General features: G+C 34.2%; 1 protein-coding gene across 2 annotated transcripts in view; it reads right to left on the reverse strand.

The window, feature by feature from the left end:
- USP8 (ubiquitin specific peptidase 8) overlaps positions 1–22539 on the reverse strand; it is an 80073-nt gene that overhangs the window by 34312 nt on the left and 23222 nt on the right. For both annotated transcript variants that reach the window (XM_036735011.1, XM_036735010.1), the window contains exons 3-8: positions 20719–20863; positions 16770–16855; positions 10210–10366; positions 7530–7572; positions 5718–5862; positions 1424–1586 (exon numbers count right to left, since the gene is read on the reverse strand). In XM_036735011.1, the coding sequence (XP_036590906.1) occupies positions 1424–1586; positions 5718–5862; positions 7530–7572; positions 10210–10366; positions 16770–16855; positions 20719–20863 (739 nt within the window). The remainder of the gene's footprint in view (positions 1–1423; positions 1587–5717; positions 5863–7529; positions 7573–10209; positions 10367–16769; positions 16856–20718; positions 20864–22539) is intronic.

A 22539-nucleotide genomic window follows, 5' to 3' on the forward strand; every position in this document is an offset into this window, starting at 1 on the left:
AATAAGAGAGATGGAATCAAAACTGAATGATATAAAATTAAAATAACCAAACTTGGCCTCAAGGAAGAAATATTATATCTCTTGCCATACCTAGATGCCTTGCAAGAATAAGTAACTACATGTGTTCTATACAACATATTATATCACACTTTTAAAATACTGGTTAATTTTGCACAACATTTTCCCATTATTCCTCATTGTTTGTTCTTTACTCTAAGATTAGCTATCTTAGAAGGGATTAAGAGGGAGATACAGTGGGAAATAAATGTAGCTAATATAAAAACCAGATATCAATAAAATATTTTTGGAAAAAATAAAATTTTTTTAAATGAGAGGCTGAACTAGATGATCTCCTATGGTCCCTTCCAGCTCTAAATCTATAATCCTATGATCCTTTGGCTTGATTTAACTATGTGAAGTTTCAAAGGAAAATATCAATCCTTCTCTCTAGTATCTGTTGAAAACATCTATGTACCCTTCAAAAAGCACCTTTGGAGAAGCCTCTGTTTAGAACTAGCAATGACAACTGTTAACTAATGATAAAAAAAATTATTGCAAAATACTTAATAATAGGGAAGATTCTATTCCTAAGTAGGAGAAGTTTGAGACCATACATCCTACTACTTCCTGTCCTGCTTCTACTTTCTGGCCACCTTCATTCCTGTTCTCATGCTGCCTCAGCTGAGGAGATCTGGAGATTTGGGGGAAGGGGGAAAGACAGAAGAAGGAGTAATATTAAGAAAACTAGGTTATACTTCAGGAGCTACCACCTAAACATCTAGTAGGGAGTGTAAAAGGAAGCCTGGAAGAAGTAAGCCACAGGAAGGCATGGGACTGGGGCAAGTTCTAATAGAATCTAGGGTCCTGGGTATAAGGAGGAGGGGAAGAGGAAGAGATCATAAGGGACATGAGATAGGATACAAAGAGAAGAAAGAAGTCATTTAATAGGCATAGAGGACAGTAACTTAATAGCAAATACAACTTCAATTATCAATCAAATATTCCTTGTTTTATTGCTGTTTGCTGGCAGAATCCCTGAATTTTATGTTACACTGATATTCAGGGTTTTAAGTCACAATTTCTTAAACCAAGGTGAAATTTTTCTAAGCAATTTAAAAAATGACTTATTGTTAATAAAACCATTAGAAAAAGGTCTAATTCTTGAAACAGAAAATGTCAAAATATTTTCTTCCAACAATTTAAACTTCTGAGACACTGATTTATTTGGATACCTATGGCTGCTTTGAACAGAGCACATTGCTTTGCTAGGGCTTAATAAATAAATAATAAATGTTTAAATTTGCAGGAAGAGAAGAAAAAACTCCAACCCCAAAGCACCATATCTTTTTGCTCTTCAAGGTATTAGTGGAAATTATTGTTTTTTAACCTTATAGGGTGGAAATAAACAAGGAACCTTGCTAACCTTAAAAAGTGCATCTTTCAGACTCTGCAGAGTTGTTCCAAGCTGTAAATCTTTGGCAGAACTAAACCAGTCAAGAAGTACAACATAGTCAACGCACCCCCGCTTCTTCCATGCATCTTTAGAATTATCTGGGAGTTTTGCTTCAATCGAATTAGCAGTGACTCTGAAATTTATCAACATATGCATTGAGGCAAAAGGACATCAGATTTTCTATTACATTGTACTGGTATAGATCTTAATTCAAACTTTATAATGAAAGCTTGTGTCTAACTCCTTTACTAGAGTACAAAATTAGAACACATTTTCAGGGATAATTATTAGAAAGGGAAAAATAACTACAAAATAACTATCTTCATCCATTTTAGCAATTATCCACAGGGAAGGAATTCTTCTTTTTCTGTGGTGGGTCACCAACAATAAAGTACCAGGAGAGGTATGTGGGCCTCGTGAGGGGAGAAATGTTAATGAATATTTCTGTGTCTCTCTCTCTATTTTAACTATAAAGCCAATATAGCCAAATGTAATATGATTTTGGTTTTATTCACTGATTTATATTACTCAACTTCAAGTCTTATCCATTCCATAGCTAGTTAAACATATACTAAATTAATGCACCATTGTATTAATTATGCTTCTTTACATTACTAGTACAATAAGGATCATTTAATCATTAGATCTACAGTTGGATATAATATATACTTTCAGACTCAGCTGATGAATTGCTTTCTTTCTTTCTGCTATGTTTTTATTCCATGTTAGGAGTGGCTCTCACTGGGGAGATGAAGGGGAAAGAGATATATTTGAAAATGAAGGGACTTCTCAAGATAGCTGCCTAAACAGAGGCAGACAGCCTAGTTCCCATACCCTTACTCCAACAAAAACCTCAAACTATTGCCAGATCAAAAACAAATCAATAGAAGAATGATCCAAGTAGTAACTACAGTAAATTACTTCTTCCATCTCAGAATGGCATAGAAAGTCAGTTAAAGTCTATGGGCAATAGGAATAAGGGTCTTCCAGAAAAGCAAGTACCTGTGCTCAGATGAATAAGCTGGTAGCCATCCAGGGCCACCAAAGACAGTTTGAAAAAACTTGCAGCCTGCAAGGCTCTGTATCAGACAAAAAGATAAGACAAGGTCTGAGAGAGCAAAAGGACTCCCTGGAGAAAGCCTTAGAATGGACCTTGGAAACAACCCAGAAAGGCAGCTACCAGGGAGGTATGCCTGCACGAGTGGCAGAGCTTATACCTAGATACCATAGGTAGGCCATCAAATTCTGAAGTCTTTAGCCCTGTGTCCTGAGACTCTAGATTTAGAATTCTGAACCACACAATCTGGAGGGCCAAAACCTTCCGGAGGTGAAGGCAGCTCAGGAATTATATGAGTAAGTGAGATCAAGACCAACTACTCACACAAAAGCAAAGACTGGCCCAGACATAAAGTTCTAGTTGAGGCACTAAAGTTGGAGAGATAAGTAAACATAAGAAGTGGAATAAATAGCTTAAAACAAAACTAGCAAATATTATCCAAGTAAAGGACTCCCTGAAAATTAGAAAAGGCCAAACAGAAATCAAAGATACTGATTTCTGCTTGACTGATAAGGAACAAGAAATATAGGATAAAATCACAAGACTGAAAAAATAGAAGAAAATGTAAGTTATCTGCTATCTGCAACTACTCAGAAAATATTTAAAGATCAGAGGTCTCCCTAAAAAACATAATTTCTTTACAAGCCTGGAGATTTTATTTCAATAAATAATAAATGAAAATTGCTCAAATCTATTACCAAAGGACAAGGTGAATGTAGAAAGCATCTGTCATTCATTTCCTGAAGGAAATCTCAAAAGAAAATGTGAATGTCATGGCTAAATGTCATAGTAAATGCCATAGCCAAAATCCAGAGCTTCTAAGTCAAAGAAAAAAATAGTGCAATGGCTAAAAAGAACTCAAATACCAGTAAATCCCAATCAGGATCACAAGAAGAGATTTTCAAATACAATATTACGAAAAGCAAAAGAATTGATGACTCTGCAAAGCTGAATATAATCCTATGGAAGAAAAAAATGGACCTTCAATGGAACTTTAAAGGTCTTTTAATTCCTGATTAAAAGATCAGAGGTGAGTCGGAACTCTGAAATGCGAGCACAAGAATCCAGTAAAACCTAGGAAGAAAAATCTATTTCATTAACTGGAAGGCACTATATGACGATGAAGTACTAACATTTTAACAGGGAGAGAAGAAACAAGTTCCCCTTCAGAATCTTAATGTCTTCAAAGTGTATTGAGGGAGTTAAATAAGAAAAATTCTGTTCTGAGCATTTTAAGAGAGGAAAGAAAAGGGAGAGTAAAAGGAATATGTTAGAAAGGAGATAATCAAAAATGGAGATATTATCAGTAGAAATACATTAAAGAAGATGCATTTTTATCTTTGCCACTGCACCCTAAGAACCATGGCGGGGGTGGGGGGGGGGAGATTAGAGGAAAGAATGAAAATATAAGGAAAAAAGAAGGAAAGAAAAAAAGACATTAAATTAAGAGGATACCCATGAATTGAGGAATGGCTGGTCAAATAGTGGCAAATGAAAGTAACGAAATATTATTTGCATTGTAAGAAACGACAAGAGACAATTTCAAAGAATCCTAGGGAAGTATGAACTGATGCAGAGTGAATTAAGCAGAATATATTGTATTTATATACACAATGACATAAGAAAAACAATTTTGAAAAACTTAAGAATTCTGATCAAATCAATGATCAACTATCTCTCCAGAGGACCATGAGAAAGCACGTTACCCACCTCTTGACAGAGATGAATTCCAGTTGTGGAGGAAGACATACTTTTAGACATGGCCATAGAATTAGCATATTTTGCTTGACTATGCTTATTTGTTACAAGGATTTTTTCTTTCTGTTTTTAATTAAGGATGATGGGGGTGAGGGGAAGGCAACATTTTAAAAAACATATAGAAAAGGAGGTTCAGAATGAAGCACAAGCAAGCAGGACAACTGTGAAAGAAACGTGTTGAAATTATTAAAAACTTTTAAAAGATCAAGTTTCACCATTTCATATGTAATCCTCTTTTTGTGTTCTATTTTGTATATGTAAATGTTCATTTTTTTGGTCTTCATTAAGTTCAAAATAAAAGAACCAAATTAAAAAAGAAAATGAAGGTGATATAAAAACAAAAGATATCAAGAAAAAATTTTAATATAGGCATATTATGAAATGTGTGGTCCTCAGGGACAGTGAGAAGAGTCTACCCAGCAATGGAGTTTTCCTGGCAGCCTAAGCACTTTCCAGACACGGGTGGACTTACTATGCTTGATGCCTCTGTCAGGAGACAGGTAAAGATGGTGGATGAAAATGGTTACCTGTGAAGACTAATTCTGGGCCACCTAGAATTTTGGTTACTGATGAGATATTTAAGTAATTTTCTGTTAAACCTTTTTTTAATGACACTGAGAAATTGAGCAAAGCTGGCAAATTTTTTCTTGTAAGTAAAAATTTTAGTACACTGTTATGTTCAAAAAAATTATTCAATATTACAGAATAATTCATTTAACATATATTATGAATATTTTCTAGATATTCAGGTTAAAAATATTAATTAATTTAACTACAGAGTGGGAAGGAAGACAAAAAATGGGTTGGATCATAAGGGGAATGCTGCTGAGCTTACTAGCACTTATATTATAGGGTAACAAAATGATAGTAGTGGAAGGGAATTTAAGAGATTATCTAGACCAAAACCCTTATTTTACAAGTGAGAACTCAGTCTCAGCAAATCTAAGGCCCCTATCCTAGTTCACACAGCCAATTAGTGGTAGTGTGGCAACCAGAACCTAAGTCTTCTGACTTTCCATTATCCTACCCTATATGCTTTCTAGCACAACCATGCAGAAGACTTCAAAATAAATATAATATCATCTTCTCTAAGCTAAATGTAGACAATGACAGGATAAACCAATTAGCAGGCCTTCCAGATGTACAGGAGATATATAAGGGCTGCTTCTTATAAGTCCACAACAAGCCTCAAGCGCCTGCAGAGAAAGGCAGAGAGAGTAACAAGTCAAAGGAGAAACTTGCCTACTGCCTATGTGTATCCACCACCAATAATTACAACTAGTCCTCTGACTACATGGCAACATTTCACTTGTAGCACCTGCCAAGAAGTATTATATCATAAGAAAAGGCAATGAAAAAGACTAAAAGAGGATTTAATCTAGATACTATTGAACAGTAACATTTACTATTTTCATCATCCACTATGTCATACTGAATATAATAGCCTACCCTGGATTGATGGCCTCTTCAGGAACACTTAGAGAATTAATAATACAGGAATCTTGATAATCTTGTATACTTCGAGCATCCATTATAATCAAACTGATGGTTTTATCTGTCATCATTGTGAACAATTCCTCAGCTGTGACTGCACCTTTCAAACAGAAAGATAGAATACATGATAAGAAACTAACAGGTTGTGTTACATATTACCAAATAGATGAAACATGAACTTTTCCTGGAAAAGTTCTACATTTTATCTTATATGTTAAGTTAAGGAAAATGTTATGCCGAAATTTTGCTCTATCTAAAATGTACTTTATGCTGTGTGCTATGTTTTTGGCTTTTGGTGAAACCAATTTAAGTCTTTATTCAAAAACCATGTTAAAATTTCATTCAAAATACTCTTTATGAGATAAAGTTTCTAAAGAAATCTTTTAATGAAGAAGTTTAGAAACATTGGGATTTCCAAATATTATCAGGGATACTTAGTTGAAAGCTGGTTACCTAACTAATGATACACCATGTGAAACAACTAAGGTGGTTCTCAGTTTAAAAGAGAGAAGGAAGACTTTTTGACTCTAACCTAAAATGCTAGGAAAACTTCATGTGACTGAAAAGAAACTAGAAGGAAGAAAGAAGAGTAAGAAAAGTCTAGAGAAGACAACCTGCCTTCTAGTATGTTTTATATCATTATTCCTTTTTTTCCTGCTTCTAGAAGAAAGATTGAAGTAAAAACTTATGAATTAATTTGGCAGCAGGATGAGAAAGGCTAGTCACAAAAGTAATTAATAAATTAAACTACTCATAACTATTCCGTGGGAGTTTTTTGGTTAAAGGTTGAACTGAAGGTTTTTTAACTTTAACTTAAAAGAAGCAAAGTTAGCTGCCAAAGAACATTCGAATAAGGAGCAGTATATAAAACTTTATTTAGAATAAATTGATAACAATGAAGGAATAGATACGTATCTAGCTATACCACATTAGCTTACTTTAAAAGTTGTTCTAGAGTAAATATCAAAAAAAAAATACCTTTATTTACTAAGCTCAGCTGTTTTATTAAAAAGTTTCTGTTTTATTTTTTAAATCTTTAAAAGAAAGCATGTACCTCAGTAAAGTACATACAGGAGGACTATGTTTTAAGTATCACCTGTCACCTGGTGGTAACATACTAAAACTGTATATTCAAAGTTACTGAATGATGAATAAAACTTTTTTTAAGAGGTTGAACCCACAAGTTTCAAGTTAGAAAGTGACTACAAGCATCAGCATGGGTTTCAATTCTTTAAAAAAAAAATACTAGTATATATTGATTGCCTACTAGATAGAAGGACACAATTATTTTATGTGATTTTTTTCAGGCTAGAAAAAAATAGTATTAGTTAAGAGATTTGAAAAAGTAGTATACTCAGCATTTATAAACTACCTTAAGATTTTATCAAGCACTTTACATGTATTATCTCAAATAGCCTACTTTATAGATAAGGAAACTGAGGCTAAAAGAAATTAAGTGACTTATCCATGTTACACAGATAGTTAGTATCTGAACAAGGATTTAAACCAAGGTCTTCCTAACTTTAAGTCTAACAATAACTGTGACACCTAGCTGTCTATTAAAACTCCAAAATTTCTGGAGGAAAAAAAATGGATGCTTAAAAAACTGGAAAAAAAAATGAGAGTATTCAAAATGTAATGAGTATTGTGCTGGTTTTCCTTAATAGAAAAATCTTTCAATAATAAGCTGGAAAAAAGAGAAAAACAAGTACCAAAGAGTAGTGATTTCTGAGATACATGAGCCTAGCTATTGCTGCACATGCTTACCTTTCTTAGCTTTCTCATTCTTTTCCTTCTTTTCACCATTAATCTATGACATAAAAAGAAAAATATTTTATTTATGAAATTTAAGCTTCATACTTCAGTAAACCTTAAAGTTATAAAAGTCTACATAAATATTAAAAAACACTGGCCTAACAGCATTACTCAGAGGCTTACGGATTGAAGGCTGAATGAGACCTTAGAAGTCATCCAGTCCAGCTCCTTCTTTTTACAGATGTGAAAACTCAAATCTCAGTGAAATTAAATGAGTTGTCCAAGGCCCATAGAAGTATTAAGTGGTAGAAACAAAATTTGAACTCAAGTCTTCTGATTCCACATTTGAATAATAAGAAACAGTTAAAAATCAGGTACCCCAGAATAATTTGGTATCTTTTCTTTTTCTACACAAAATTCCAAATGTTATATAGTAGTACACAAAACATGATAATTTATAATGCTGTATTCATTATGAAAGATATTCTTGGTATAATAAAACAACAAGCAAAATTGTCATTACACTCAATGTCTATAGATATTCAGCTTAATTACAAGAAAAGTAATCAAAAGCAAAATATCTTCAATAAAATGTGAATTAATGAACAAAATAAAAGGCACTTACTAAATATTTATTATGTACAAGGCACAGAGAGCTCAGCACTGAACACAAAAGAACTAAGAGAAATAAACCCTGACCTCAAGGAGTTTATGTTTTAGCATGGGGAAACAACACATGGGAAACGGTGGGTGTTCAGGGAAGGGAGTTATGGAGAATTAAAGGGACTGTGAGTTGATTCATAGTGTGGAGGCAAAGGGAGAGTTGCCTTGTTACTTTCCCTCTCCAGGAATAAGTGACTATCTATAAACCAGCCTCAATTTCAGCAGAAAATGTGCAAAATTTCACCTAATTTGCAATTTCTAAATAGCACAGTATTCTAGTCATAGGATACTGTGATAAAAATACTAAGTCTAATTTATATTATGCTTTTTATAAGGGGTGAAGGCAAGGTAATTGGGGTTAAGTGACTTGCTCAAGGTCACACAGCTAGTAAGGGTGTCAAGTGTCTGAGGCCAGACTTGAACTCAGGTCCTCCTGACTCCAGGGCCAGTGCTCTACTCACTGCACCACCTAGCTGCCCCCTATATTATGCTTTTTAATACTGGTCTGTGCATCATATGACAACTGAATGAAATTAAGAAACTAAAATATGCATAACTAATCTGACCCTGAAAACATTAGGATCATAGATTCAGATCTCACAAGATATCTGGCTCAATCCCCTCACTCTGCAGATGAAGAAACTGAATGGTCAGTGGAGTTCTTTGCCCAAGGTTAGTTATACTTGTAATAAGCAAGAGAGTCAGAATCTGAACCCATGTCCTCTACGCAAAAGCCAGTGCTCTTTACAATCTACTTCAGCACTTGTTATTCATTTCATTTTGTCTGGGAAATCATAAAAAAAGCTAAAAAAATCATAAACAAAGCTAATAAAAAATTTGAAAGTTGAAGCACTAAGTTACAATTAAGCATTATTTAATGTAACCAAAAAAAATCATATGACTAAATTTTCTTGATTTTGATTTTTCAAACTACTGAATAATTATTGTTGAATGAAAATACAGTTTTCCACTTAAGGAAAAAAAATGAAAATTTATTTCATCTTCCTGGCCATCTCTAATGGCTTGCTGCTTACTTGTGAGCACCAACCCTTTTCTCCTCACTTTCAACTCAAGCTCTAAGAACATTAATCATATCCACTTTACCATTCCTGGTAAAGGCATATGAAAGGCCCTACAATGCCAATCATTATTCATTCAGACTTTCCTGTCAGAAATACTCCTCTCCTTGGCTGTCTTCCCTTCTTGGAATGTTAGTTCCTTAATGGCAGGAACTATCTTGTTTCTATTTGTATCCCAAGTACTTATAAGGGTCCCTGGCACGTAACAAATGATTTTTCTCCAGTTTTCATCAGTTCATGGCTGCTCACTTGACTTCATTAACTGCCAATTAAAGCAAGAACAGTGCCAAACAAGGACGTTGTGTTTCAGTCATTTCAATCACATCCAACTCCTCATGACCCCATTTGGGGTTTTCTTGGCAAAGATACTAGAGTGGTTTGCCATTTCCTTCTCCAGGTCCTTTTTTGGATGAGGAAACTGAGGCAAACAGGGTTAAGTGATTTGCCCAGTGTCATAGCTAGTGTCCAAGGCCATATCTGAACTCAGGTTTTCCTGACTCCAGGCCCAGTACTCTATCCACAGAGTCACCTAGCTGCTGTCCCAAACAAGGATGGTACTGTTCAACTTGGATTGGAGGCTCCTAGAAGGAAAATAAGTCTCGGTATTTCCCTGTATTAGGAGATGACAGAAGCCATCTCTTATTGCAGAGATGAGTTGCAATCTGCATAGAGGGAGGACTCTCAATGACAATGTCATGGATCCTTCAATTAGTGAAATATCTCCCCAAATATATGATCTTTTAAATGTTACCACAAAAATAAATGGCTTAAGGAACACTGAACTATTCAAAAACAAACAAACAAAAACCAAAAACCAGGCACCATATTCCTCTGGTACATAGATCCCATCCTTGTCCTTTACCATAAATTCCAGCTAGAATCACAAGATCAAATGTCTAGGGTTGTAAGGGACCTCAAGAAATCACTGATTCCAACTTTCCCCTCCATACCTTTTTGGTTTTGTCTTTGGAATCTAACACATTTTCTAAAGAGCTCTTAGCCGAGACTCTTCCATCCTCTTGTCCTGCTTCCTTCTTCTGCTGCAGCTGCTGTTCCTCTCTTCTGTCCTTTTCTTCAAGTTTTTTCCGAACTTCAGCTTCCTCATATCTAGTTGAAAAGAGAAACCAAATAACCCATTGTACTGCATAATCACTGTATTAAAAAATGTACAATGTTCTTGAAAAAAGACATGGCCTGTATCCTCGTTCTCCAGTTTAAATCACATGCGCTTTCTGACAATATTGTTCCAAGCCACAAACTTTTCTTGGAGGAAAGGGAGATAGAGGCTTAATTCCAATTTCCCAACCGCCTTGGGGGGAAAAAAAAAACAACACAAAACCCCAGAGCTTTCCCAGCTGAAACTACTTAAGACTCTTCTTGCTCTTTTCCTACATAGTTTCCACACTGAGGTGTGTGGTTCTTTGTGGTCTGGTTTGTGTTAGTGTTTGTTTAGTTATTCAGTGAGGAAGGATGATAAAGGATTCCCCATTTTGGGGGTTATTCCTTGGTCAATGAAAATTAAATGATATGCAACAGTAATTATGACAACTCACATTTATGTAACATTAGTTACTGGAAGGCATAACAGCTTTTTGTATTTCTATGTCCAAGGAATTTGAATCCATTCTTTAGTTTAAACTTTTTAACTATTTGCTACCATGATCAAATGGGATAACGTGTTTCAGAAGGGCTTCCATTCCTATCTTTTCAGTTCTAAGTGCCAGCTGTAGAGCCAACAAATGCCTATGACTAAACATGGGCAAAGGTATAAGAAGAATTAGTAAAGGGAAAGGGGCAAGAAAAAAAAATCAATTTGATAGAAGGTGCTAATACCATGAACTACCTATCAACTATGCCATAGGCTGGCTACCAATATGTGAAGCAGTCACAAACAAATGAAGCAAATACTACGGGAAAACTTTAGTCAGTAATTACTGAAGAGTGAATTAGAAGATAAAAGACTCGTGGCAACTGCTCCAGAGACTGGTCATACGCACAACTTTAAAAAGACATGGATCTTATGAAATTATTTATGGTATGGTTTTTATCTATATTCAGGTCACATATCCATTTTGAATGTACTATGGTATAATATACTGGCCAAAATCTAGTATCTATCTGCCAGACTGCTTTCCAGTTTCCTCATCAATTCTTGTCAAAGAGGGAGACCTTTCTCAGGTAATTTATGTTTTCAGGTTTACTGAATACTGGGTTACTGCATTATATTATATATGATTCTTCCTTGTCTTTCTGTTCCATTGTTCTACTTTCTCTTTTTTAAATCAGTACTAATTATCTGCTTAGCATATTTCCTAGTAAGAGCCTAATAAGTGAGCTGAGGTACAGAAGTGCTAGTCCTGCTTCATTCCTACTTCTTTCCTTTTTTCCCTTTTTCTAGATATTGTAGACCTTTTGTTCCTCCAAATAAATTTTGGTATTATTTTGTCTAACTCTGTACATATGTCCTTGGGATTTTGATTGGCATAACACAAAATCTGTAAATTAATTTCAGGAGGTTTGTCATTTTTATTATATTGGCACAACTCAACCATGAACATTTTTTTTATCCTTCCAGTTACTATGTCCTTGAGAGTTTAACTGATATAACACAAAATCTGTAAATTAATTTCAGTAGGTTTGTTATTTTTATTATATTGGCACAACTCAACCATGAACACTTTTTTTATCCCTCCAGTTACTTATGCCATTCTTTACTTCTTTTTTTAAATTTCTTTTTTTTATTATTTATTAAATATTTTTAGCTTTCAGCATTGATTTCCACAAGATTTTGAATTACAAATTTTCTCCCCATTTCTACCCTCCCCCCCACTCCAAGATGGCATATATTCTGATTGCCCCGTTCCCCAGTCAGCACTCCCTTTTGTTATCCCACTCCCCCCCCACATTTTTACTTCTTTAAAGAATGTCTTGTAATTATATCTATATAGGTCTTGAATGGGCTTTGATATACTGAATTTGAAGTACAATTTTATTTTATGGTGATAAAAGATATATTTTAAAAAATTTTTATTATTCTTATTTATAAAAGATTAAATGGCCTACATATATTTTACTCAAAAATTATTTTAAAAAATATTTTTATTTCTCATAATCTTTAAACAAGACCTCATGGTAAAATCACACAAAAAAATTAACATTCTTACAAAAGTCAAGTAGTAAAAGCATTCTGCAAAATGTAATTTATGAAGTTGCACTTTTTATTTACTGCAATGTGATTTACAATACAATGTTTTATGTAATTTTGATTTTTTATTTGTTCTTCACATTTTTACTATTATAAACCGTTTTCTTATTCCATGTTTCTTTTTTTTCCTACATGAATAAAAATCGCATGCAAAGATTTTTAGCATATCAGTGATGGCTACTCTCTCCTCCCTTTCTGTCTCCTCAGGTCCTCCCAACCTTTTTTTCTATTCTTGCTGGAGGGCAAAATTTCCCCTAGGGCACCTGGGTATTGCAGTGGATAGAGCACTGGGCCTAGAGTCAGACAGACTTGAGTTCAAATCCTACCTCAGTTACTAGTCATGTGACCTTAGACAAGTCACTTAATCAATCTCTAGATGCCTCAGTTTCATCAACTGGGACAGAATGAGACAGATAATATTTGTAGAGCACTTAGCATACTACCTGGCACACAGTAGGTACTTAATAAATGCTTGTTTCCTTTCTTCCTTCCTAGGGTCCAAACACCATTCTTAGTGGCATGGGGTGTACCTTGCAAGAAATGCATTTTTGGAAATTTTGTAAACAAATTTCAAAGTTACGCTACAGCTTGCAGAGACACATCTCAAAGTTTAGACAATCTGTCCTCTGCCATGAATAAGATATTTCACTTTCATGTTTAATACAACAGCAATAATAACCTGAATATTCCTAAAATGGAATCCTGCCTTTCACTGTTAGTGCTCTACTAAGCATAGGATTCTTTACGTAAAAGAGAATTTCTAGAGGAATCACTCTTCTTAGAGGACCTGTAAAATATTGTACTTAATTTTATTTAGAAGATAAACAGGTGGAAGAAAAAGCTGAAGTGTTTCATGAAGAAGGGGCAACTACAAAGGAGATTAAAGTTACAGACAAAACATCTCCGGGCTGCTCTCAAATTGCAACAAGTGCTTCTGCAATACAAGTCTGTGCAGGACCAGAAAAAAAAACCCCCAAAACAACCAGGCATAACATGAGGAAATCTGATTCTTAACAACAAGTCGTTGAATTAGATTTCCTTTGTACTTGACTCTTTACTAAATTATGTCAAAGGATTACTTGTGAGAAGGGTACTTAAAACTATAATTTTATCAACAACTTAGATAGTCTCTAGCATGGTAGAGTAGAGAGAACACTGGCTCTGGAGTCAGGAGTCCTAGGTTCAATATCCACCTTTGACATTACTTTGGTGGCTTTAGATCTCATTTAACCTGACTGAGCCTCAATTTCCTCACCTATAAAATGAAGAAGTTAAACTAAATGGAATCTGAAGTTCCTTCCAGCTCTATGAGCTCTGTACTCCAAGGCTAATCTTTTATCCACTAGGACATGCTACTTTTCTCAGGTCACATTCTAAATTAGTTTAACCTGGAAAGAGTATGTACTTTCTTTACTACCTAATGGAGCAAAAGAAAATAAAATGGTTGAATTACCTTCCTCTTTCCCAAAGAGACACAAAATTTAGTTCCCCCAAGCACAAAGCAAAAAGTGGGAGGGGGGGGAGGACAAAACTTTAGGACTCTGCAGTCAAAGAAAGAGTACACGATGCCTAAAGGTTCCACTATCATTCTGGACCTTAGTAAGCATTAAAAAAAAAAAGTAAATGAGTTTTCCCCAAACTCTTATCAACCAGGAAGGGTATCTAATTACACCTCATGAGAAAAAACATGGACCTCAGTCAAGCTGCAAAACAGGAATTGGGGAGAGAGAGTTTTAGCTGAGGCAGTAAGAACCAGTGTGCTCCCTTTCTGGTGAAACAACACAATCTACGCTAAAATGTGGAATGGAAGAACTGAAGCTCTTTCCTTCTCCACTTCTCTCAAAGGAAAAAAAGGTGAAACTATAAATTCCAGGTAATTTTTGAAATGTCTTTTCTTCATCCTACCAGAGGACACTAATTAATACTAGGATTCACCAGGACAGCTCTGAAAGACAAAGAGCCCAGTAAAGATATCTTGATACAATGAACATGAATGAAGCCCTGCCACAAACACCCAGACAGAAAAGAAAGGAACCAGAAGTAAAGCCCTGGAGCAAGGTTCATACCTGGCCTGGGGGTCTCTGACCTTGTTTTGAATATTTTGATAACTGTATTTCAATGATCGGTTTCTTTTATAATCCTACTGATTTTATTTTATGCATTTAAAACATTCTGCAAAGGGGTCCAGTTCACCAGAGGGGTCCATGACACAAAAAAAGCAAAGAACCCTTTAGAATACAGCAGGAAAGGAGGACGAGGAAGAGGAGAAAACTGTTATCTATAAGGAATAGAACAGAATTTTAAGTGAGATACATGTTGTATTAATCAAAAATACTGGTGAACTCAGAATCAGTCAATAAGTCAATAATATTTAATAAAACAAATTCATATGTAAAGATCCTAATAGGCAGGGGGCATATTCGATTTCTTTTGTATTCCTTAGCAAAGTGCTATGTAGGTAGATGGCTGCTTAAACTTTCAAGTACTAGTCAGCAAGAATTCCCAACTCAATGGGATTTACTACGCCATATAGCACTATGTGCATACTTCTTTTAGGGCCACAAACAAATCCAGCGTTTGCTAGATGCTAAGATGACAATATATTTCTTGCTGTGTGAAAGAATTAAACACATTTATTAAACAATGCACCTACAAAAGCAGAATATTCCTTGAAGTAAATGTTAGAATTCCGAAGTGTGTTCACAGGTGTTTTTTTGTTTTTTTCTGTAACCTCTCATATTTAGAATTAGAAGTCAATGGGAAAATGAGTCATTATCCAAGTATTCACTTTGCAGAAAACTTCTGAAAAACTTAAAAAGTATAAATCTGAGTTCAATCTGTATTGCGAAACAAAAACATCTCAACTTTTTATCTGAAAAATCAAATTCTTTTATGTTTTAGTAAACTGATCTTTATTCACATATTAAAACTTTGTTTTATAGAGCTTTATATCTCTTTATTTTGAAAAAAAATCATACGGTTAACAATAAAGCCAGGCCACATTTACATATACATTTAATCCAAACATTTAAGTACCTACTATGTGTAAGGCACTAATGTGAAAACAAAATACAGTTATTCCTTCTACATCATGACTTTCTCCATCAGTTTCAATATACTGCAGGTCAACATAAGAAATTAAATAGGAATTTTTTGGAAGTTCTGTGGAAGCTGCAAATGACATACAAAGTCTAGCAGACAATACAGAAAAAGTTTAGAAACTCAGAAATGCGTGAAATATGTATAGTATTGTATAATATCAACATATCTTATCTTTTAATAACAGACATATAGTCTATGACCAAATACTTAACCCAAATTTACAATAAGGTACTATAAACACCCCATAAAAGAAAAAAAATTCAGACTTTTCTGGTATGAAGGGAGGACCAAAAAATTTTAAGTGTATTTTTAAGATTTTACTGCACCAGATCCTCCCCAGTCCCTCCCTCACCACCGCCACCCTGCTCCCTCCCCCCCATATTTCTAAGTGCTAGAGGTTAGGAATGAGTATGTTCCTGACTTGGGTGACCACTTGTGCAAAGGCATGAGGCAGGAAATGGAATAACCCAGTCTGAATGGAATGTAGAGTTGATGAGGTAAAGTAAAATGAAATAAGGACCATAGATTTGGAGCTGCAAGGTACCTTAAAGGCCATGAAGTCCAGCCTCCATATTTTCTGATGAGGAACCTAGTCCAGAGAGGTCAAGTGACTTGCCTAGGGTCAGAAAGCTACTAAATATCTGAATTCAGGTCTTCTAACTTCAGCTCCATATCCTCCATATCTCTAAGGCTAGAGCCAGATTAGGGAGAGCCTTGAAAGCCAGGCTAACCAGTTTGTATCTTAACTCAAAGGCTATAGGGGATCACCTAAGGTTTCTGAGCAGGGCAGTAACTAATAAGAAATTTTCACACCCAGAGTGAGTGACATAGATGAGTTAGGGAGGTGGAGTGGGAGTGAGGACAAATTTAGGTAGCTTCCTATTTTTCACTAAGAAGGTGCTAAGCCATCAAAATCTGGCAAAACAATAAATACAACCAACAACAATTTGGATTAATCTCATAATCCACCATTTTTCAATTACAACATGGTTTTAATTTTAGTAAAGATCCCTAAATGACAGCATAGGAAATAATGGAACATATCAGGATAAATGTTAAGTATAGATCTAAATTTCTGTACTTCATAAATTACTTCTAAATGCTACAGATACTATATTTAAGGTTGAAGACAAGTGAGAAATTCTAAACATTACTTCCATCCATTCTAGTTGCACTATTTTATAGATTTCATAATATATGTACCTGAGTTTAAGGCTATCAGAGAGTCTTTCAGCTTCTTCAACAGCTTTTTTGATGTTCCCAGGTCCAAGCATTGAATGAAAGTAGTCCTAAAATTGTAGGAAAACCACCCCATAATGTTAGTCCTGGCCAATGATCCCCCAGAAGATTATAGTCTACAAGCACTACAATAGTGAAAAAACCAATAACCACATTATGATCACAGTCCTTACAACTAAATGAAAAAGATATTTTCTCAATGTATAAACTACATTAACTCAAAACTTAAAACATTCAATCTAAAGTATGTTCCAAAGATAACTCCTTCATCTCTCCCTATGGTTAAAGTATTGAGTAATGAATGCTAAACCTTTTTTGTTTATAAGGCTCCTTTTAAAACTTTGTATTATCCATAAGAATGCCACTAATTATGTCTCCCCTTTAGAATTTTGTTTACATTATGTGTGAGAATGCTACTAGTTTTATTTTTTATGAGTAAATAAGTAGTTTTCTATAACAGAAATCTTTCTGACACATTTCATAGCCACCCTTCCCTCCTACCTCTATTCTTAGGATTAGGAAAGCAGCTTATGTGTAGCTACAAAACGTAATTTGTTTTAAAAAGTGACAAGTTTGTCTCCATAACCACTTTATATCTATTTCCTAACAGGAGGAAAAATATCTTAGCCTTAAAAAGAAACAAGCTTTGGATCTGTGTGAATTTTTTAATTGCAAAATATTTCCCCAAAATAATTGTTATATTTGCCTAAAAGAATAAAAAGCTGTTAACCCCTGTCTTCTTAATATACTAATGAGCGCAAAGGCACTAAAAAAGTAATTATCAGAATAGGACATTTATTAGAACCTGAGTGGCTAAGGAGAACTTTATAGGAGTACTAATGGGCTAGATGTGACCAAAATGTGTTTCACTTGCTACAGCTTCTCAATATAACTGCAAAGAGCACAATGCTTTTGTTCATAACAGCACAGCTCATAATGGGTATACAACAGCCTGACATACAGTCACTTAATAAATACTTATTAAATGAATGACAGTGATACAATAAATATTTGTTGAATAATTTAATCAGATGCCTAGAATTCAGGAAATAACCAGTCTCAACTGCTCATCAAGCAATCTTCCTAAGTTAAAAAGAAGCATCCTGGAGGCAATGTTCAATCGTTTTACACTCTTACAGATCGTATGGACCTGCCCTAAGAATAAATCATATTTAATCCTTCTTTTATCAAAGGTCATATGGTATATGGGATCGTGAGCTAATAAAACTGGCAAAAAAAATTTGTTCAATGCTTCATGAAGGAAAATTAACATTATTCTTAAGATATTCTTAAGATTTCTATAGCAATATACAATTGTGAAAACTTGATTGATTTGATTAAAGGATTCAAGAAAAATAAATTTGCTGATACATGTTATTATAGCTGATATTTAGAAAAGCACCTATTTAAAAATGAGAAAACCCATATGTGAAAACATTCAGTTTAGGCCCCCTAAGAAAATTTTTTTCTTTCTATATATGGACATGCCAGTTGCAAATTAGTAATAGAGAACATAACTCCAATTTTAAACTAACTTTCAAATAGTGTCCTTATTTAATAAGGAATTTTTTAACTGCTTGCTTGTTTTGGTAAAGATTTTAAAGTATCTTCAAATTTTTAATAAACTTTTAAAAAGAGAGGTACTAGCATTAATACGTGCCTTACCAATATTCTCAATTCCTACTCAGACCAAAAGTCTGTGCCACTCTCCTAATAATCTTCCCATTTCAAATAAGTTCTCTGCCCCATCCACCAAAAATTTTACAGATATGAACATACCCATTTCATTCCGGGATATTGAGAATGCTATAAGATTTTTTTTTAAATCATACATCTAATCAAAATTTATATTTCATATACATATATTGTATGTAAGATAAATGTAAGATAAATGCCAGTAAATTAATTAATAATGTGGATGGCATAAATACTTCATCAGTTTGTAAAAACATAATTTATACTCTGTTCTTTCCTCTCCAGTAGCCAAAATTAACACGTTAGCCAAACCTTATCCTCCATGAAAACAGCTACACAGTTTATGTGAGTTACTGGACAGATCAGATTATATTTCCATTCTTTATTTTAAAGGAAAAAAAAACAACACAAAGATACAAAGAGGTATATATTTTTAGTATGCCAAAGAGTACTGGGAAAGCTGTCCTTGGGGGGAAAGAAAGAGTACCCTGGGAAAAGCAAATGAAAACAATACAAAAGGATTTTGTTGGGATTAGGATTGAGCAGCCTACTCATAAAGCCATGGGAATAATAAGTGCTTTCAAGTTTACAAAGCCCTTATATCACCACAAGATTATTATGTGATAGGCACTATGTCATCTCAATTTTATAGAGGAAACTGATGCTCAGTTCCTCAGAAGTAAAGTGACTTGCCCAAAATAACACAAGAAAGTATCAGAACAAGGACTCAAAAGCAAATTTGATTCCAATCTAGCAATCTTACACCACCATACTACTACCTTTCTAATTCCCTAGTCTCCCAGCATAGGCAAAACTGGAAACATAAAATACCCCAAATCATCTTTTTAAAAAATGGAGGGGGGAAAGAAGGAAATGTTTATAGAAACAAGCCTTTTCTTATTAAGCCAACTTAATACTAATATATATTATTAAACCATTAATATGGAAACTACAAAAACTAGTTTGAATTTGGGCAGATGTCTTCTATCCATTTCAAATATGCATTGAAGTAGTTTTTCTCCTAAAGCAAGGCAACTTGGACCATATGCAGATTGGCATGCACTAACTGAAAATGGGTTTCTCTAGAAACTGGAGTGTAACATTTAGTTTATATTAGTATGAATTTGAGATAATTTTAATCAAAAAGAAAAATCTAAAAAAGAGTCACAGCCATGAAATAATATTCAAAATAGCTACCTTAATGAACAATCAAAATAAATCACATTATTTCAATGTTCTAGGCAAGATATTTAGAGGAAGAAAAGTTATTATTTTTCTGAGTCTTTTAACTAAAATTAAACTAGATGTTACACACTGAGAATAAAATCACCTCAATATTGAAAGCCAATACTAGCTTTTTTCAAAGGGGTTCTCTACCAGTACAGGTAACCTATAAACAATCTTCTAAATGGACAATAGCAAATGTTCCTCTCAGTTGGTGTAATGATCTCTAATTACTGATAAGGTTTCCTCAACATGCTTACTATTTCTTTAATTTATTCTCTGTTGTTTTCTTACTTTCAACTGACCAATCCAATTTCAGCTTACTATGTAACTCTGGGTCACTTTATTTAGTCTGCTTTTCTTCTTATTTATCTACACTCTCAAAATAATAGAGGAATAGTCCCTGTCCCCCAGAAGAAACCCACTGAATCAATCAATCAATCAACACACATTTATTAAGCACATATGTGCCAGACACTGCACTAGGTGCAACGAATACATTTTGTCCAATAAAAACAATCAGAAATAGTTTATTAATTTAGTCAATTTATCTTTAGAATGGCTTCTACATAATGTGAGCAATGGCAAACATCTATTTCCCCTGTGATTAAACTTGGATTTCATGAAAGCAGTGACACACACACTTTTATTATATTCTCATTTACTTGATGAGAAAAGAATTGAATTCCTCCCATAAAACCTAGCACAATTTCAGTAAAAAAGTAACAAAAGATGAAAAAGCGTAAAATGTAAAGCCTATTGTCGACTTGGCTTTGCAACACTTTTGCAAATAATGAAATTAAATTGACATATAAATTGCTTTCTCCTATCCTACATATTTATTGAATTAATGTTCACTGAGTGGATGCTATTAGCTCTGAAATTTGATACCGTACATGTGCTCAAATATTAATAACCAGTTACAGGCATTTGATAGCCCCTATTTATAAAAACTGATGGCCAACGAAAATTAAAAAAAAAAGGAAGAACATACCTGCTGCTGCTTGAAATCAGGTCTTTTTTTGATAAGATTATAAACAGCTACATATTTCATATACAGTACATAGGCTTTTTCCTCATCACGGTCCAATCTGCATTCTTCTGCTGTCCTGAAGATCTTCAGGGCACTCTGCACATAACTTGAATTGGAGAATAAATAAGTAAGCTGACATTGACTGTGGCATTATAATAATCAGCAAGTGAAATTCAGAGATATCTTAATACAGGAAAAACTCATTATTTGGGGTTCTACTAGTTTAGAACTTAAAATGTGAACATATGGTAGACAGAAAACTTTCTACTATGGGTAAAATTCTGCTATAAATAATAATGTTTATTTAATGGAAACAATATTATTTCCACATTCTAGAAAATAGTTCGTGAGAGAATGTTTAATCTAATTAAAAACAAATTCTACACAATGAATCATTCTCTAGAAATACTTCCCTCTAATCCCTATCTTTGGAAAGGGTCACATTCTACAGCAAAAATTTGATTATATAAAATTTCTGCATGTAAGAAGAAAGTAAAACTTCCTTCAGTAAAAGTACCCTACAGTTCTTACTCTTCCCCACTTTTAATCACAAAAACTATTGAACAAAATCTATCCTTATCACTAAACCAGATACCAAAACAAGATCCAGAAGTTAAGGAAGCATGTGAGTACAGAGGAAGGGGGAGGGAAAGGAAAGACATACATGACACCTCACTCTTTATTGGGTCTGAATCATGTTTTTTCCAGTTGGTTAATTTTCTAAAGAGTGGTATAGCTAAGCTCTATCTTAAATCTTCTACATACTGAGTTAAGGAAGTGATTTCTGAAAATGTAATTCATTTAAAAAAAAATGCCATTAATATTAAACAATTATGGTTTTTCATGGAATTCATTAGAAGGGACTTCAACCAACTTTGGCATTAACAAACCCTATCTTCATATCATGAAATCACTGCATAATATCATTTGACCAATCATCCAAGACGCAAATCAGGTAGCCTGCCAAATGAAACACTATTTTGCCTCAGGTCCTATTTTACATGCAATCAACATGAGGCAGGATATACCTGTTAACACCTGTTAACTATGAAAGAGTAAATTTTACTAATCAAATTAAGAGTGCAAGCTATTACAAGATGAATGTTTAGTCAATTTGTAGTAGCACATATGTAGAAGGAGTGTACTACTGAGTGACTCCAAATCTAACAAAAATAGTTATCTGTGGCTTCTACCTGGTAATATTTTATTAGCTTTTTGTCCTGTTACTATTTGTCTCAGAAAGTAGTAAAAGTACCTCTTTTTCAGTCTGTAATTCAAATATGGATAAGGAACAATCCATCTAAATTAAAGTCTTATTACATTAGAATAACCTTGTTATCACTACTCTAGTCTTACATTTAATATGTGCTAGGCCAGAACTTCAAGTTGCTTATACCTAATTGCTTACCCCAATTTAAAAGCCAAATGATTTTTGTTTAAACTTTCAAGAATTTTTTTTTAAAGAGAAAAAGGCGACATGTTACCACAGGATATTATCTTCAACTTCAGGATGAGGCGAATCAGTGCCTAGTAACTACAGAAGGGTCTCAAAAACCCTTCAGGAGCGCTCAAAGAAAACCCAGAGCACATCTTGACAGAGTATTTGCTGAGCCATATATATGTTATACAGATAATTAGATGTACCTTCCTTCACTCCCTTTTCCCTTCTTTCCCTCCACACAGAAAGGGCAAAAACTGAGCTATAACAGGTACAGTGATGGCAGGAAAGCCTGAAGAATCCCCATTGCTACTAGGCCAAGTGGCACCATATGGATGCTGGGC

The sequence above is a fragment of the Trichosurus vulpecula genome, chromosome 8 (genome assembly GCF_011100635.1).
Source record: "Trichosurus vulpecula isolate mTriVul1 chromosome 8, mTriVul1.pri, whole genome shotgun sequence".
Taxonomy (NCBI): domain Eukaryota; kingdom Metazoa; phylum Chordata; class Mammalia; order Diprotodontia; family Phalangeridae; genus Trichosurus; species Trichosurus vulpecula.